This window comes from Ostrinia nubilalis, chromosome 12, assembly GCF_963855985.1.
Source record: "Ostrinia nubilalis chromosome 12, ilOstNubi1.1, whole genome shotgun sequence".
Lineage (NCBI taxonomy): Eukaryota > Metazoa > Arthropoda > Insecta > Lepidoptera > Crambidae > Ostrinia > Ostrinia nubilalis.
Window position 1 is genome coordinate 6,955,051 of NC_087099.1, and position 18,792 is coordinate 6,973,842.

An 18,792-nucleotide genomic window follows, 5' to 3' on the forward strand; every position below is an offset into this window, starting at 1 on the left:
GAAGAAATGTACAGTCCACACGATGGTAGTGAAGGCAATGCACACCGTGAAGTCGAAAACTGGATGGAAAAAAGTCAGCTGGAATTGAACAAGCAGGAAGCCCCCAATGTTGGCCCTGAAACGGGCTTTCTGCACCCGCCGGTGAACGCTGCTGGCACTTCAGAGGGTACAATTCAGATGCTGGCTGCTGCAGTGAAAAATTTGAGTGCTGTTCCTACCCACAATACTTCGGAATCGAAATTGCTAAGCCGTATTTGTACGCCTAAAGAGTTACCAGACTTTTCAGGCGACCCGTTTAGACTGGCTTCATTTTAAGCAAGCATTCGAAGAATCTACAGCGGTGTGTAACTTCAGTGCGAAGGAAAACTTATGGAGATTAAGAAAATGTTTACGTGGGCAAGCTAAAGAAACCGTTTCAGCCCTGCTAATCAGTGCTACTTCACCTGACCGTATAATGGCGACATTGGAGCTACGTTTTGGCGATCCCGATCACATCCTGACCCGTTTGATACAAGACCTCAAGAAACTTCAATCTGTGTCAAATGATTACCCGAAGGATATAGTGATATTTTCTATCAAAGTACAGAATTTTGTGGAAGCTGTACGTGCAGTCGGCAGAGAGGAGTACATTCAAGGTATGAGTACAGTGTCTATCATACTATCTAAGTTGCCGACGGTACTCCTTTCAAAGTGGTCAGATTACAGCTTCCCACTAATACAAGCCAAAACTAATAAGTCACGATTAGAAATGTTGTCTGAATTTTTGAACGCAGAGGCAATAAAAGTATCTGCGACTGCAAATATTTACGCTCTGAATGCACGCACAGAAAGCTTTAAATATAAGCAAAACGACAACAGTAACACTAGATCACATACTGTTTTATTACAAACTGACAAGCAAAGCGATGATACGCAGTGTCAGTTTTGTCGTGCATCGAAACACAAACTCACTGATTGCAAAAAGTTCAAGAAGTCGTTATGCAAAGTGAGATGGCAACATGTTAAACGCTACGGTATTTGTTTCAAATGTTTGGAGGCGAAACACCTGCGAGACACCTGCCCCGCGCCGGCCTGCGATAAGGACGACTGTGGCCGCGCGCATCACAACTTGCTTCATTACTCGAACAATAAACATAACGGCGAAAGCGCAACACAAGAACACGAAGAATCGCAAGACACGGCCGAGACAGTGACGCATGTTAACGCGAGTGTACGTAAAGTGCTATTAAAAGTGTTACCGGTACGTGTGCATACGAATAACGGTGATTACATCGACACTAGTGCGTTACTCGACGACGGTTCGACTGTGACTATGATAAGCGCCAGGCTCGCCGATCGGGCCGGGCTGCGCGGGCGCCGCGAATCTATGCGTGTGTGCGGGCCGTGGAGCGATAACGAACTGGTTTACGATACGACCGTATTGAACTTGCAACTTTCTGGTATGGACAATAAGATACATAGTATTAAAGCACGCAGTGTTAATGAATTAAACTTGCCTATACAAATGTGTTCTATTGTAGATTGTGATAGGTTTGGTCATTTAAGAAATATTAAAGATAAATTGTGTAATATTGATAGTAAGCCCGAGATTTTAATAGGGCAAGATAATTATGATCTATTGTTACCTTTAAAAGTGATGTCAGGTAAATCACATGAGCCGTCAGCAACACTCACACCTTTGGGCTGGAGCATTCATGGTTGTGTAAACATACCGAGGGGGGCGCGCCGCACGGCCTGCGCTGGCGCGCCGTCCGACGTCGGCGCTGTCCTGCACGTCGCCGAGCCCGAGCTGCTCTCTGAGGAGCGGGAGCTGCAAGCCCTGCATGAGGAGGTACGTCGAGCTTTTACTTTGGAGGCGATGGGAGTGGCAGGTAAGCCTAGAGTAAATGCAGATGACGCTCGCGCCGTCGAGCAGCTGGAGCGGACCGCTCAGCTGATTGACGGGAGGTGGCACGTGGGCCTGCCCTGGAACGATCCCAATTGTACCATGCCGGATACATACCATAGTGCACTTAAGAGGTTGGAAGGAGTGGAACGTAAAATGAAAAAGGACACAGGATACGCTCAAAGGTATACCGAAAGGATAGATCATTTATTAGATAATGATTTTGCCAGGGAACTAGAGGACAGTCAACGCACACAAAGGACGTGGCACCTGCCACATTTCGGGGTTGACAACCCTAACAAAAGGAAAATGCGTTTGGTGTTCGATGCCGCCAACGTTGTTGACGGTTTGTGTTTAAATGACTATTTATTAAAGGGACCGGACCTACTCACCTCACTTTTCGGTATAATGCTCAGATTTAGAGAGAACCAAGTGGCAGTCACAGGTGATATTCAGGATATGTTCCTTAGAATCAAGATTTTATCACGTGACCAGAACGCCTTTAGGTTTCTATGGAGAGACAACCCCACGGATAACGTACGTACCTACGCGATGACGTCACTTTTGTTTGGTGCGAAGTGTTCGCCCTTCATTGCTCAATTCGTTAAAAATAAAAACGCGCAACGATTTGAGTCCTCGATGCCGGCAGCCGTCGATGCTATTATTGGTTCTCATTATATGGATGATTATATACAAAGTTTGCCGGACGAGGAAACGGCGATCGAGATGGTAAGAAACATTTCAAACATTCACAAACAAGGTGGTTTTGTCATGCGAAATTGGACCAGTAACAGCGTGGCAGTACTAAACTCCGTACCAAAAGAAACTTTAGGAACCGAGGCCGTAAAGTTTAAAGTTGATCAGCAATGTGACGGCGAACGCACACTTGGACTTTTATGGTATCCAAGTACGGACGAATTAGCGTTTGACGTTTCATTTAAACGTATTCCTGATAGTATCGTGCAAGGTAAAGAAAGGCCGACCAAAAGGATTATGCTTCGTGTTGTTATGTCAATTTTTGACGTATATGGATTCCTTTCTCCTTTTACTATTCAAGGTAAGATAATGCTGCAGGATACTTGGCGTTTAAGGGTTGGCTGGGATGACTCCATTCCATCCGATTTATTTAATAGATGGCTTAAATGGATTAAACTGCTACAGTTAATTGATAAGATTCGTGTACCGAGATGTTATCACCGCGCCGCCGTAAGTGCGAGCGAGACAACAAACGAACCTTTCACAGCTGGCTCCGTAGCATTCTCCTCTAGCGCTACGAATGTGACTACGGATGCGCTTACGCAAGCGGCTGACTACGGCGAAATGTGCTACGATACGCGAGCCTGTGCTACGAAAGACTTAGTATCAATGCAATGTTATAGAAACCTACAGTTGCATTTATTTAGTGACGCCGGGCAAAAGGCGCTGTCCGCTGTCGCATACTGGCGTTGGATTTCTGCGGATAATAAGATATGCGTTTGTTTAATCGCTAGCAAATCCAGGGTTGCGCCCGTTAAACCAGTAACTATGCCGCGTCTTGAGCTGCAGGCGGCGTTGTTGGCAGCGAGACTCGCTCACACTATTATTACAGAGCATCAGTTATCGCCCGAGCGACGCTTCTTTTGGTGCGATTCTACTACCGTATTGCACTGGCTACGTAACAACACGCGCACGTATAAAACGTTTGAAGCAAACCGACTCGGAGAGATTGATGATCTCACAAGTGTGTCAGAATGGAGGTACGTACCTACGAAACTAAACATAGCGGATATAGCAACACGAGATGATTTCAATTATGATTTGTTTATAAATCAATGGTTCCGCGGACCTCAGTTCTTGTACGAGGATATGGAAAACTGGCCGCGCGATGTTGTAGAACCTGAAAATGAAAATTTTAGTAAGCCTACTACAGATTATATAGGAATTGTACATAATGAATTTGACTTACCCGTTCCGGACTCCAGGCTATTCTCTTCTTGGCTCCGGCTGGTGAGGTCTGCTGCTGCTGTCCTGAAATTCATTAGTAGATGTAGAAAACTTACCAATGTCGATGACAGCGCTTTGATGAAACGAGCGGAGTGCCTGTTACTACGAAAGGCTCAAGTGGATTCATTTGGCACTGAAATAAATCATCTTAAAAATGGTAAGTGCATACCGCGCGATAGTAGACTTCGCAATTTGTCGCCATATTTAGATGAGCAAGGGCTTCTTCGTGTAGGCGGCCGCATCGATGCTGTTTCCGATGTTGCCTTGGAAACCAAAAGGCCTTACATCCTCGATGGACGGCACCCGACTGCTAAACTCATAGTCCGGCACTACCACGTGAAAGCGGCACATGGAAACCAAGAGGCGGTTGTCAACCACTTGAAACAGGTGTACTGGATAATTAGAATACGCCCAACGGTAAAGGACGTCGCGTCAAAGTGTTTCTTCTGCCGACTGAGAAAGGCCAAACCTTGCGTACCTAGGATGGGAGATTTACCTGAAGCGCGGATGGCTCATCATCAGCGACCATTTACCTTCTGCGGTATAGATCTCTTCGGTCCTATGGAGGTCGTAGTAGGCAGGCGACGCGAGAAGAGATACGGCGTTTTATTTACTTGCCTTACAGTTCGCGCTATTCACATTGAGATCGTGCATTTCCTCACAACTGACTCCCTGATAATGGCCCTTCGCCGTATGGCATGTCGAAGAGGTTGGCCACGACACATATACTCAGATAACGGGACCAACTTGCGAGGTGCGGACGTTGAGCTCCGCAAGGCTATGCAGGAACTTGATGAAGAGGCATTAGGTGCGGAAGCATTGAACAGCGGCGCTCAGTGGACCTTTATACCCCCGGGCAGTCCCCATTGGGGTGGGGCATGGGAACGCTTGATACGTAGTGTTAAGTCGTCTCTTCGAGTAATTCTAAAGGAACGAGCCCCTAAAGACGAGGTGCTGAGAACGCTCTTGATAGAAGTGGAAAATATAGTCAATGGGCGACCGTTAACCCATGTCTCAGTAGAACCGGGTGCTCCTGAGTCTTTAACTCCCAACCATTTCCTCATTGGTTCGTCCACCAACCTACCGATCGCAGGAGCCTTTGACGACTCGGACTTGTTTCTCAGAAAGCAGTGGCGGCAGGCGCAAAAGTTAGCCGACATGTACTGGCAGCGATGGGTTAAGGAATACTTACCAACTTTAATCCCCAGGTCTAAGTGGCATCAGGAACGAAAGCCCTTGAAAGAAGGTGATTTGGTATTTATTGCAGACTCTGATTCTCCTAGGAACGTGTGGCCTCGAGGTATTATAGCAAAGGTATTTCCAGGAAAGGACGGCCGAGTTCGTGTCGTGGAGGTGCGGACGTCGGGCGGTGTGCTGCGCAGGTCCGCGGCGCGAGTCGCTCCGGTGCCCTTAGGTATGGAGTGCTGACTCAGCACTGGGGTGGGGAGTGTTGATGACGGTTTATGGTTTTAATTTTTATTTTGTTTTTGAGGGTGTGTTTAAAATGTACTAGTATGCATACTACCTACATTGTGCAAAATGTCAAAGAGCGCGACGCGTCGCGAGCCCGCTACCAGTCTGTGAGCATCACCGGGCGCGAGCGCATGTCGCTTTGTATTTCACTCTAAAGGCGTGGTTTCCGAAATAAAGACTTTAGAGCGTGTGAACGTGTTTAAATCAGTATCCCGTAGTCTTCAATATGTTTTTCAACACATTTTCTTGTAAACTGACGCGGTTTTGATGTTCGTTAACATAAAATTACCATTGTATTACTTACCGACGGATTGACCTTCTTAAGGTAGGTAGTACGGTATTATTTTTGCAATGTAACTAGTTTCTATTTCAAAGATCTATTAAATAACCATTAGGGAAGTAAATCTTTGGTTTTTGACGCCTACATTTAAGTTATGAGAATTTGTATATTTAAGTAACTTGTTATATTTAGCTAGTTTTCATATGAAATTACAAAATACTAGTTAATTATTACTGCGTGTTAATTTAATTTCTTAATAAGCACATTCCTTGAAACTCATTAACTATTTTATTTCATCATTTTATGATTACCGTGAAACGTAGCTCGTTACAATTTGCACTCAATTATACGAAAACGAACGGTGTATATTAAACTTCGGAACGATACTAAACAAATACTAATTTCGACTTTCTAGAAAAGTTCAAAGGCCTTAGGCTTGTTTGTGGTGCAAACAGGCGTAAATCACGCGGCAAAGTGATAGATGAAAAATTATTTTTGGGGGAATTTTTCAAAAGATCCAATTAACCCAGGCCCTCGAAAGGGTTTGCGGGGTAGAAGGAGCGGTGACTGGCGAGTTTAGTTGACGTTAAAAACCAGGACCAATTTACAGCCCAAGCAAAAGCAATAGCCAACGAATAAATTACGAAAACACGGGCTATTGGATGCTCTATCTAGGAGATCTTTAAGGCGAAGTAGGCCGAGTGGAACTTTTTGTTTTACCATTAAATTGTAGATAAAAATCTAGATTTACGCTAATGGAACGCGGATTCTCTACTAATGGAGACGTTTTTGTCCACCTATACTTTTAACGTGGGGCGTTCTATCTCTGTCTGAATATCCCCTGCTTCCAGCGTGTTCCTTGAGAGCAGAAAGAGTTTTTGCATGCATTTTTCTGTTGCTTTTTACGGATGTTATCTTACATATTTTTTACAAAAAGCTTTCTTGTTTATAGAGATTATGTATGTGTTTTTATATTATAATAATTAAAGCCTTGCTTTTTTCCTATTTCATGTAATGCGCTTCATGGAAAGAGATATTCCTACTATACTAACACAGGCGTAAAACACAACTTTCTTTGTTTTTCAAGTTGGATATAATTTAAGGCTGGGTTGCACCATCTTACTTTAACCTTTAACTCTGACAAACGTCAAAAATCTGCCATACAAAAAACACCGCTTATCGTTATAGTTACAGTCAAAGTTAGGTCGTGCAACTCAGCCTAAGTACTGATTAAATTAAAGTAATTTTACCAACTTTCACTGTGTTTTCCGATCACGGAAATGGCTATAACAGGAGTAAAGTAGGTGATTTCCTTTATACGTCAAAAACAAAAGCTGCAGAATAAACCGGGCAGCTAATAATCTGTATAGAACCTAGCTCAAACAACTATGCAATGATTTAACGAATTTAAGACGTTCAAACATATCGTTGAGCTAATGAAAAATCTTTGCATAATTAACGTGGGCTTCCAACGTGTTTAAACGAGTTTTCCCGTGGGTGATATTTTATGCAATGCATCAATAATAACCCGCGACTGCTCAATGGTTATACGACGAGGGTCAAGTGGTCGCGCGGGGCAAATTTAATTTACTGTAGGGATCCCCTCACTTCGCGCCTTATTCGACTTAATTATTTCCGCGGGTATGACTCACAATAAACCGTTATTGTTACGTCCGAAACACATTTTGTGCGGCTCTAATGTATTTTATTTGCGGCCGGTTATTAAAAATTAAACGGTGGAATGTAATTGAAATCTGTGCACGTAAAGGAGCATTTGATTTGATTTTTCGGATGAAATATTAGGAGGTTGAAATTATTTTTGTGAAATTAAATTTAGGAGACATTTGTAATTGTGTAAATGATTGTAAAAAAAATGATTGTGAACATAAAAGTGTAAAAATATACAATACAATCTTTTTTATTGCATAAGGCAATAAACGTTCTCATTCAAATTAATTGAACCAAGAGTCAAACTCGAAACTTTTTGCGCTAAAGCTCTTAAACGTGTTACGTTTTACAGCTTCTTTCATACAAGAAATAACAGGTAAATCCGGTGTTTACTACAATTAATTAAGAAAACCTGTTTCTGGAGAGTGCTGTGTTTTTCTTGAACGCTGTTTGTGTTACTAACACGTTAATTGGACGTCTGCTAATTAGAGAAGCGACGTTGGGACATGGATTCTGCGAAGGGGACTCGTTATAGAAATATGCCGAGATCTCTAGGCTCGCCTGGTATATTATGTAGGTGTTGGTAGCATAAGATTAATAAGCGTATTCGTATTTTGCGTAATGTGTTTCGTTTGTATCTACCTACCCACATGTTTCTGAGAGAACAGATGTTTATTATAATAATACGAGTTGATTTAGGCAAATGTCTATATTGTTATTACTCATATCAGTAGAGTTTAATATAAAAAATATTAGTTGATAGATAAGTGAGCTCTTATACTACGTTATTTGTATACGTTACGTTGTATAAATCAGAAAAAATATCGATGTTTGTAAGAGCCGTAAAGCCTCGTTGAGTATGAATTGCGACAGGCTTCGAAAAATTGCCTTTTATGATTGTTATCGTCAAAACTGATACACGGACATTTTAATAATCGTTTTCTCTTTTTTGGGGCTGTTACTGCAATCTAAATTTAATGGCATATGTAATAAGGTATAAGGAATGTATAATCAATTTTGATTAGATTCAATCAAGAAAAGGTGTTCTATGAAATATTTCTATTGAAGTTTCATACACCATTTGACTTTATAAGCGATCGTAAAATTGGATCATTCTTCATTTCCTAAGAGACTAAAACGCTTAAAGGAAAATACGAACTCTACTTGACTAACCTTGGTGGTTCGATTGAATAAACACAATGGAAGTTCTGAAGAACTTATTGTGTCGTATTGAAGGGTTATTTTACCTACGTGTTTTAGGAAGATAAATGATCTATACTTATTGGAAAAAAGACGATAAGATTTTATATAAAAACTGATAGTAGGACTTTGAAAAGGTTTACATGAATTTTTGTCTATACAGGGTGGAAACTATAAGTGATCTCACTCGATTATTTCTAAACTATACAAGATATCCACAAACTGATTACTGATCCTGAAAGTGCTTCACGAGCTCTATCGAACGGTACGGTCATAGGTTACAAAATAAATTGGATGTATCCGAAAATTCAATGTTTCCAGTTTTCATACATTTAGTACAGCCACAGTCATGTCACTCATCTCTTGGTAATATAGGTGTTTGTTTGATGTTTTAAATATTCCATCCATCGTAATTAAAAAGCCGAGCAACGAAAACAAATGTATCCTAGTTCAATACTCTCAAATCTTCTTTTATAAATTACAGTCATATTATATTCGAATCAGGTTGTTTCGTGTTTTAAAAGCATTTCATTGTTCGAAGCGTGCAACGTAGTTACGCTGAGAAAATGGAATGGTGCATTCGCTTCCTGTGCCTTGGGCTGCAAATGAAATGGTTACGGGGGATTTTTGCGCCGACATTGTTTTGGCGTGGGTGTACTTTTAATTTTATAACATTGTTTTTAGTCATGACTGCTCTTGCAGTTATTACGAGTAGGTACTGTGGAGGATTGAGGCCATTTGTAATGCATGCTGATTTGTTCAGCTGTGTTTTAGTATAAAGGGAACAATAAGAAGTTTTTGACAGTTCAAAATCATCACAACATGAACTTTACTAAGAATTTTCATACACGTTTGCACGCACACAAATATTTGGTTTACTTAAAAGTATAGTGTACGAATTGGAACAAGAATATTGTCCAAAATACGTCTCCCGGGACGATTTTGTATGACACTTAATCTAATACTAATAAGTAACTATTGCTTCAACATTAATGTCTGTGTCAGAAGTTGCGTTGCGTTGCAGAACGCGTTAGAAGTTGAAGCAGAAACATCAGCTTTTGCTACAGTTGGCTACGAGATTTGATAAATTTTTTTGGCAACACAAAAACAATACTCCAGTCGCGTACACAAAAAGATTTGATACACTTGTTCCGTGATAACATCAATCATGTAACATTCTGGTCCTCGTCACTTGCGACGCATAAATAAAGCATCGAACGCTTCCGACATCGGCCTTATTGATGTATTCACGACGCAAACCGCTCCTACTTATTGTCGAACCGTTCAAAGCACTGAAAAGAAACATTGTATAGTCATCACTTTGCCGTATCCTCAAAAAGAAAATGATTTTTAACAATACCAGTCTTCCATTGATCGTTTCAAAACTTATTGTACTCAATTTCACGATTAGAAATTTACCCGTTAAACTTTCAAAGGAATAACTTTAGCGTCCAAATGAAGGAAATAACTGTCGGAAATCTATAGAATGTCTTTGCGAGGTAAAACATCAAACGTTAACTAGCTACTGACTGGACTGGCGCTGGCTCGAGAATTTACTCCAATAATTCCTTAGTCCAGTTACTCATTCAGTTGCACTATTTCTGTATTGACCCTCTATCGGTTGCCTAACTCGGACTATTCAAGCTACCCGGTGTCTGCAACTATTCATTTTGCGCTACCATGGATACTAGATTATAAATTAAATTTTAACCGAAATGTATCGGGAATATTCTGCGTTTACGTCAGCTTTTCGGACAACGGAAAAGGTGGTGATTTTAGTGTTTAATTCGAGCCTGGACATAAAATGAGTAAATAGCAACTTTGGGGCTGCGCAACAATGAAAATGTCACTTTATGAAATGGGCCCCGCGTTGATTAATGGATTTAGAGCAGGACGCTGTGTGGCCCTTCTTGTTTGTATATTCATTCCAGCACAGTGATGGGGGTAGAAATATTGTAAACATTATTACTGTTTTGGCAGTTGCCTTCCATGCAACTTTATACAATGCGAATTCATTGTTCGCGGTCCGGGTCATTTTTTGTTCTACTTCAAAGGATTTAGAAAATTGAGGAAACAAAGTCAGTGTTGTTCTTTACGCACAATCACGGTGGGTATAAAAGATTCATTGTTGTATTAGGATTGGAGAATAATCCAAAACGTTAACCTCTTGGTTTCTCAGTTGCTTAGTCGCTTGACTTCGGGAACAAGGGTCCCACTTGTATTATGGATCGGGACTCCTTGTTGGGTCCTCATTGATAATTTAATCAGTTTGGAGACAGAACAGTACAATAAATGTCGGGCGACATGATAACAATGCTATAGCCCGGTTTATGAAGCGCTGCCGTGATGAATGGCCGACTCTGCCCTGCGAAAAGCGGACACTATAGTGTTGGAAGCGAATATTTTTGGAATAGAATGAAAATTCGTGTTTTTAAAAAGTGAAAAATAACTAGATTTTTTTTAATACATAAAATAAAAAAATATCGTGATAAGGTATTAAGCTCGTGAAATAAATAGGCGACTAATAAGTTGGAGTGGTGTAGTTTCAAACATATTCTAAAACGTTTTCATTTCTAAAACACGATTTTTTGACTAGTCAGTGTACTTACTCGTACATATTGCTATACCTATACTGAATTACTTACACGTAAATGGAGTTTTTATTTTGATAAGAGTAAAATAGTTTCAAAATAATAATCTAAATGAGTAGCGACATCACAGAAAACCTTTCAATGAAACTATTTAACTAAATATCAGAGAGCGCTCTAGGTAATAATTTATCAGAGCAAAATAATTAGTTACGTTGTTGAAATACCTTTTGTGACAAATAGAAATACCTAATAGTCTCAAGGTTGATCCTTGTTAAATTAAACTTAATCTATATTCTTTTTAGTTAAAAAGTAACAAAAAGCCTTTGAGATCATTAATTAATGTAGTAGCAGGTATTTTTTGTTATGTAAAATAGAATAGTGTGATTTTCAATCGCAATTTAAATTTCTTAGCGCTTCTCAAACTAAATTTTAAATAAACAACTTGAAAAAATCGAACTGCCTAAGACAAGTGCCTAAGTAGCTCAGTTGGAAGAGCAATCACCCGACAAGCAAAAGGTCGTGGCTTCGATTCCCGCCTTGGGCAGTTCCATTTTTTCAAGTTGTTTATTTAAAATTTAGTGTGATTTTGTAGGGTTTATCCAAAAATAAAGTTGTGTTGGGAACCCAACAACGCGCGGGAGGAGACGTGCGGGCGGCGTACGATGACTAACGTCACCTCAGGCCGACAGCGTCATCATCGGCTGCGCTCGGGTCATCACACACTCGCCTTTTGGACACCACCGTCGTCGCACGATTACCGCGTATCCTAGATAATTAATTGTAAATTAGGCTGGCGAGAATACAGCACCTTTTTTATACAGTCCGCTATTTCATTTCTACTAATATTCGTTAGGACCCTAACAGTTGGTTAAAAATTCCTGAAGCCTCAGTGACATTTTGGATTGCTATCCAAACAAACGTATTCCATTACAGTGCTCTATTCAAATTTAATTGAATCTGAATTAGTTTGTCACAAATGAATGATCACAAATGCCGCGATGCGATCTGTGAACCTATATCGGATAGTTTTAAAAGTGGGTATTTTTTTATAGTTAGGCGCTCTAATTCTCACCCAGAATGATCCTATTTAATTTAATCGTAAGATGGCCTATTCAATCGTACATTTTGAATTGAAAAATGAAGGTACTGAAAACATCCGCTTAAACTATTACATATAACATACGAAAATACCTATAAGCGAATTTTTCATCATTATCATTATGATGAACATGTTATTATGTTAATTTATTCACTTTCTGTTAAATTTATTATTTTAAAATTAAATTTACAGTAAAATCGGCTAGTAAATATATACAAACATGCACATAAGCTGGGAAATAAATCCTGTCGGTATCAAAACGGATGCAATATTGCCGGCACTTGCCAGTTTACACAAAAATATTTACGGAGGATTATAAAAAACTGTTGTTGATAGAGGGTACATGTACCTAGCGCGAAATTAAAAACGTTCAGTCAATATTTTCTGGGGTTGCCTTGAATGAAATTGTATTCCAATATGACACAGTCCAGGCATTGAGGGCGATGTTTAAATAGGCTGCTAATCCTACCAATATTGAAATATCTGCGACAATATTCAGACGGGAACCCGTGATCCGGTTTTATTAAAAACACCGTTTTATGCGAGCTGCGACTGAAAAAATATTGTCTGGAGAAATTTATGGCACCGTTAACAGCAATATTTCGACGCATCAAACGCTTAGCGTACCGAAAAATTATACTTTGACGTTTTATTACATTTAAATTGCAAGGACAATATATTAAAAACGAGTGGCTGAGTGATGCCCATATTGAAATGAATGCAACATATTAATATTTGATATTAAATTAGTCGTTTTATCTTAACATAAGTTTTGATGTGTCCATTTAGACTAAACCTTATCATAAAAGTAACTAAAGTCATTTAAAAGGACCAAATCTTTTCTCTTTTCTTAATAAGATTAGTCGTTGATAATTCTAATAGCAATAAATAATCTAAAGTCATAAAGGTCACAAAAATTAAGATTAATATCTCTGCTGCTTTCAATAGAATGAAATATAAAAAGAACAAAGTTTTTCGATTTCTCTTCTCTAGTCGAAATAGTCTTCAGAAAACTAATTCTGAGCACAACTTGTATCAAAGACATTTAGATTATTATCATCGATTCTATTAACCCCGTCCAGGGCACTACTAATAAATCTTGTTTACAGATAACCAAGCCATTATCTATCTAAGCCAATTTACGGATAAATTGTCTCTGGGAATACATAATGTAGACGGTCATACAGGCCACGATATTGCTCACTATTTGTTTAGTTATTTGTAAGCCTCAACGTTGACAATATTGTTTGTTTAAAACTAGAAGCGATATTCAACTCTGTAATATTGTTTTGCATGACGCTAAAAATCTAAATCGCATTTTCGAATAACAAATGACTAAACAAATGCAGTCGTAGCCGTGTTGCTGTTCAATTTATTTCCAACGCAATATCCATTTCAGTGCGAGCGACGCCAGAGATTGCACCTTGCACATTCGCCGTGAGACTAAGTATGAGTTAGTGCGAATGCATAATTTTTCCTAAAGACTGGCGCGATTCCCTTTATGTTCGCACCTAACAAGTATTAATGGGTAGAACGGAGCACCTTCCCGGGATTCTGTCATTTGCGAGCAATTAGGACACCCTCGTTTAGTAAATTGTTCGGGATATGATTAATACCTTTTTCATTATGTACCAACTTTATTTCATTGCTGTTATTTCTACTTGCGAAAGCTTTTAGGAATTTGGGGCAGGTTGAAATGATTTTTCGGTTCATTCTCGTAGATTTTATGGCTCTTCAGTGTAATTGAGATGGTTTAAAATGTTTGATGACGAATTGAGAGTTTAGCACTGATTTATAATTTCTGCACATGAATAAAATTAGAGCAGTGAGAGTTTGTCAGTAAAATACAACATTAACTTTTTTCAATTCCAAATCAATACAGTTACTCGTAAGTTTCCACAATCTTCAAAAATAGAGATTTAGAGAGTTGACAACTAATGCTCTGAGTTTGAAACTCAGTGTCGCATTAGAAATTCACACACAAAGAAATCAAAATAATTATGTGCTCATTATCCATTGCGGTATTAGTTACTCAACGTTCCAATAATCTTTAGTACTACGCAAGCAATGTAAACGGTTTACATTATGACGTCGCTGCTGTCATCATTGCTGTCACAAGCAATGTGTTCTGTTTTTGGGCATATTGCTACGACACCGGCCCCCTTGTCACATCTCCCTTTAGTTTCTATGATCTCTGGTTGGTTACAACTCACACTTATCTTGCTGTGACCCACACCTTTACTTTGCAAAGTAACGACTCCATTATGTATGTTATACAACTGTTACCACAAGCTAAACCTCATACCTAGTAGCAAACTCATCAGGTATTAATATAATTCATAGTTCAAAAACAGCAGTTGCCTCAAAATTACATAAACTGAAATGTTAGACGACTTTTCTGGGAAAACCTATGAGAATTTTAGTTCATACTTGCCTTTGCTTTGTTTTAGAGTCAAGTGGCATATTGTTTTATTCCTGTAGCTGTTAAGAAGGGTGAATTGGAAGAGAAAACGCCGGAGCAGGTAAGCCGACCACTCGCCGACTCGTTCGAGGCTGGCTTTAGGGCATGACCTCCGACTTCAGCTGGCTTTTTGAAGCCTGCACTAAAAATAACAGATAGCTTGACGGTGCATAAAAATAAAACTACGGAATATTATTCCAGGAAAGTCCTTGCAGCGACTGTAAAGTCAGGATTCGTTTTCTGAAGCTTCGCTACGACATTACGAGTACTATATTTTCTTAAGTTGTATTTTATTTGAACTTAATTCTAGTTGAAATGTAAGTTTCAGTTCCATGAAATGTTTTATCTTTAGGTACTGAAGGTTTCTATGAAAATTGTTATTTTACAGAACAGCTTATCAGATTTAATAATAACGATAGCACATTACTATTTTTATAGAGATAGACTTTTACTATTTGTTTGTAAGCGTCGTCTAATTTAGTGTAAATCGGTATACGAACTATAAAAATAAATTCGTCGTACAAATAGATAACATTTTCAAAGTATGCAATAAACTACACGAATTTCATATTTTATAGGTGTTAAATGTGAATTCACGAATGATAGCGCAGCCGCGTTAAACAGATGCAATTTATGTTGCAGCCATTCTAAAAAGTACAACACGAAGGAAGTGATTATTTTAATGGTGGACCGGGATGTTTTAAAAACGTTGCTCTATTTTTTGTCATTATTGTGATGGGAACGAAATCATAACTGATAACAATAGTGCTGAAAACAACAAGCTCTGGTTGAATCTATTATAATATATCATACTATTCATAAGAACAGCCGTGTCCGATCAAAAATAACGAAATTAATAGGAAAACAATTAAGTTTTTTAATGTGTTTTAAGAATCTTTTGGTAGTACACGTTTCAGGACATCCATCAATTAAATGAAAAAATATTCTGACTAAAATATGTTAGACATACGAGCACTTGATTATCTGGTATTCGATGCTGATAGACAGTTCAATGAAAATAAATTCAGTCTACGATATGTAGGTAGGTAGATACCTACCTACATAGGGGGTAGGGGTAGGAGGGGTTTGAATGTAAAAAAAAAACGATTCTTTTAAATTTCAAAGCTAAGGATTTAAAATTATTTCAGAATTGAACAAAAACAAACACCTACCTACACGTGCCTGATTTTGTGAAATTTCGTTACAATCTCAAAATATTCGACTAAATTGTATCCTGTAATGTGTATTATACAATGTTGATAATGTCGAATGCATGTATGTGTTCGATGTTTTATAAAATCAGCAGAAAACAGAAATTGTATCGTTCAATCATCGTTTGTGTTTTGAAATAAGCGTTATTGAATTTAGATTTCGTGCATAGAAACAAATCACGTGTAATCTTTTAAAGGCTTTATTACAAAAAGTTTAATACTGGTTTAAAATGTCAATTCCACACTATGTCAATTTTAACCAGTGTTTAACCTTGCGTTTTAACATTTTGTAATAAGGCCATGAAGATTTTTGCTATTCAAATCTAAACTTTACAAATCTTTTCGTTTCACACAGAATAAAAATGGATAAAACATCTCTACTGATAATTACCAAATACAATGATGTTAATAATAGGTATTATTTAATTTTATGATTACCTGTTGATGACAGTAGAGATGATGCCCTACTTTGTTTATTGTTCGTGACAAATTGCGTATATTGTTTGACTTTATGTGACTTGGAATTCGAATGTTCGAGAACGTGTAAGCGTATGAGAGCTTAATTAATAACTCCATCGGAATAAAATGTGTCAACATCCCATTATAGCGGTTGTATCAAAGCTTGTTCATATTTGTGTAGAATATGTCTACCTATATGTGTAAGCGACACGGCTGTGCGATTCTATTTCATGTTCCGTGTTTGTTTTGTTGGTTGGCCAAATAAATAAAATAAAAATGAAATACATATTCGTTTAACTTTTTTTTAGTTAACCTCAATACATACATAGTAATATAATCATAGTTAGTTATTATTTCAAATACTGTATTTTTGCAACAGATAGGTACTTCTATGCTGGGCTGTTTCACCTATGAATTTGGCTGCTTTGCCAAATTGAACGTCCAAGATACAACGTAACCTACGAAGCTGAGTTATAAAAATTTCTCCATGATATCTCCAAACGGGTAACCTGTTTACATTTTAAGTAAGTATAGAGCTTCAACTTGCAACTTACTAACTCTGTTACACTTCCGTCGACGTCATTGTTATGATGTAAGTCCGAATATGTACAACGCTCGGCTCACCCACGCGGGAATAAGCCGGAATGGAACCAATATTGGTACGACGACGTACCGTAGATAAATCCTTGTAAACAAAATTGTCGCTGTCGTCGATATCGTATTTTATGATTCGAAGGCAACACCAAATTCAAATCGTACGATTGACCACAGACCCTTCTCAGAGCACACAAACTCGGTAAAACACCCGAAATCCTCTCAAGCCGTTGGACAATGACTTTGACGGGGTGCTATTATTATATTTTATTTTCCCTCACGACTCCTTATTATTTTTATACGTTTCTTTATAGGAGGATATCGGCCATAAAAAGCGAAATATCTCTTGCCTGATTGAACTTTCGCACGCCGAGTTTTTTATTTCGAAAATCCGTGTTTTTGTACTCGAGTATGTGGAGTGTAAGACGTTAGAGAAATTACGCTCTATTAATCAGGTGAAATGAGCGTTTTATTTATAGACGTTGAAGGTTCAGCGGCGTGATAAGTAATCGATATAAAGATTATGATGGAGCGGTCGAGGAAAATAAGCGCGCTTTATGGCTAATACAACCCTATAGCGTAGACTGCAGCGGGGAAGTTGGTTGCATTTTGCATAAAATCGATATAGTCTCATAGTAGGGCGCTCGTAACAATATGCCCTCAATGAAACGTCCGCATCACTGAAGTTCACGTAAAAGTTTCATTTTGCAAACTAAGCATTTATATGCAGTGTTGTGCACGCGGTTGATGCTTGCAGCAAAAGTGAGTTTTTTTAGGGTTCCTTGTTTATAAGAATGAAACATCGCTTTTGTTTTTTTCTTGCCAAGACCAACGGACGGTTTTTTATAGCAAAAAAGCAACTGCTACAACATAGAAAACGTGGGCTTAGGTTTAATGAATTGATTTTCTTTATTTGCTCACAGGTTTTCTAAACTTAAAAGGAGACTCCCAACCTCTGTAAATGAGTCTTATAAAGAAATTTTGAAAAAAAAAAAAAAAAATGGATTTTGAACTAGATTATTATATCTGACTCCAATATTTTATTCACGAAGTAGGTCATGAAGTGGAACATCTTGTACGATATGAGTTATTAAACTATTTTTATTATTTTAGTATAACGCAACTGGCAATGTACTCGTAGAGTAAGATAACTAAGACAGTTTATTAGTTTTCCCAAAGTATTCCAACATCAATAGTTCCATAATTACACATATTATATTGTGGTGAAGATTTGAAAGGATTTGTTTCTTGCTATTTCGCTACAGCGTTTTGTAAGGGAACAAGAAGTTGCTTGAAGTATGCATGCATCTTTCAGTGTTTTTTTAGTTTACTAATATGTTTATGGTAACAAACAATAAACATTATTTTGTCACTTATTAAAAAATAACTTTTTATTATTATTGCATTTTCTTTGTAGATAAACATCTTGTATAGTGTTAAAAATATTTGGAGACCAGCTTTATCTGTCTTTAAAGTTATTTATGACATACACACACACTGATTAAGTTGACTGAAATACTCGAACAAAGCCGCGTGCAGTCGCTAGTAAACCCTAAACGAGCCCTCAACTCTAGCCTAGGGAAACATAAGCACTTCACCGGCGGAATTCTCTCGCGAGCCTCTCGTATCCCGACTTTTTGTCGTTTAAACGCTGCGCGTGTGGCAACACTGAAAATTGTTTGCGACATTTAAATTATAGAGATGCTGTTTTTGCGATTGCTTTTGAAAGCTGAAAATTAATTTATCATTATTTCTGAGTTATTTACTTAATAAGATCTAAGAATTGCTTACCACTTCAAACAATACTGTATTTCGTATAATAATCTTGTATCCTTAGAATACAATTTATTTCATCTTACGCGTAGGATGTGTTAGACCGAGCTTCAAC

General features: G+C 38.3%; 1 protein-coding gene across 1 annotated transcript; it reads left to right on the forward strand.

Moving 5' to 3' along the window:
- The first annotated feature begins 454 nt into the window (after positions 1 to 454).
- LOC135076671 (uncharacterized) lies at positions 455 to 5,296 on the forward strand. Its single transcript, XM_063971091.1, has one exon. The coding sequence runs from the start codon at positions 455 to 457 to the stop codon at positions 5,294 to 5,296; it is 4,842 nt and encodes a 1,613-aa protein (XP_063827161.1).
- The last annotated feature ends 13,496 nt before the right edge of the window (positions 5,297 to 18,792 follow it).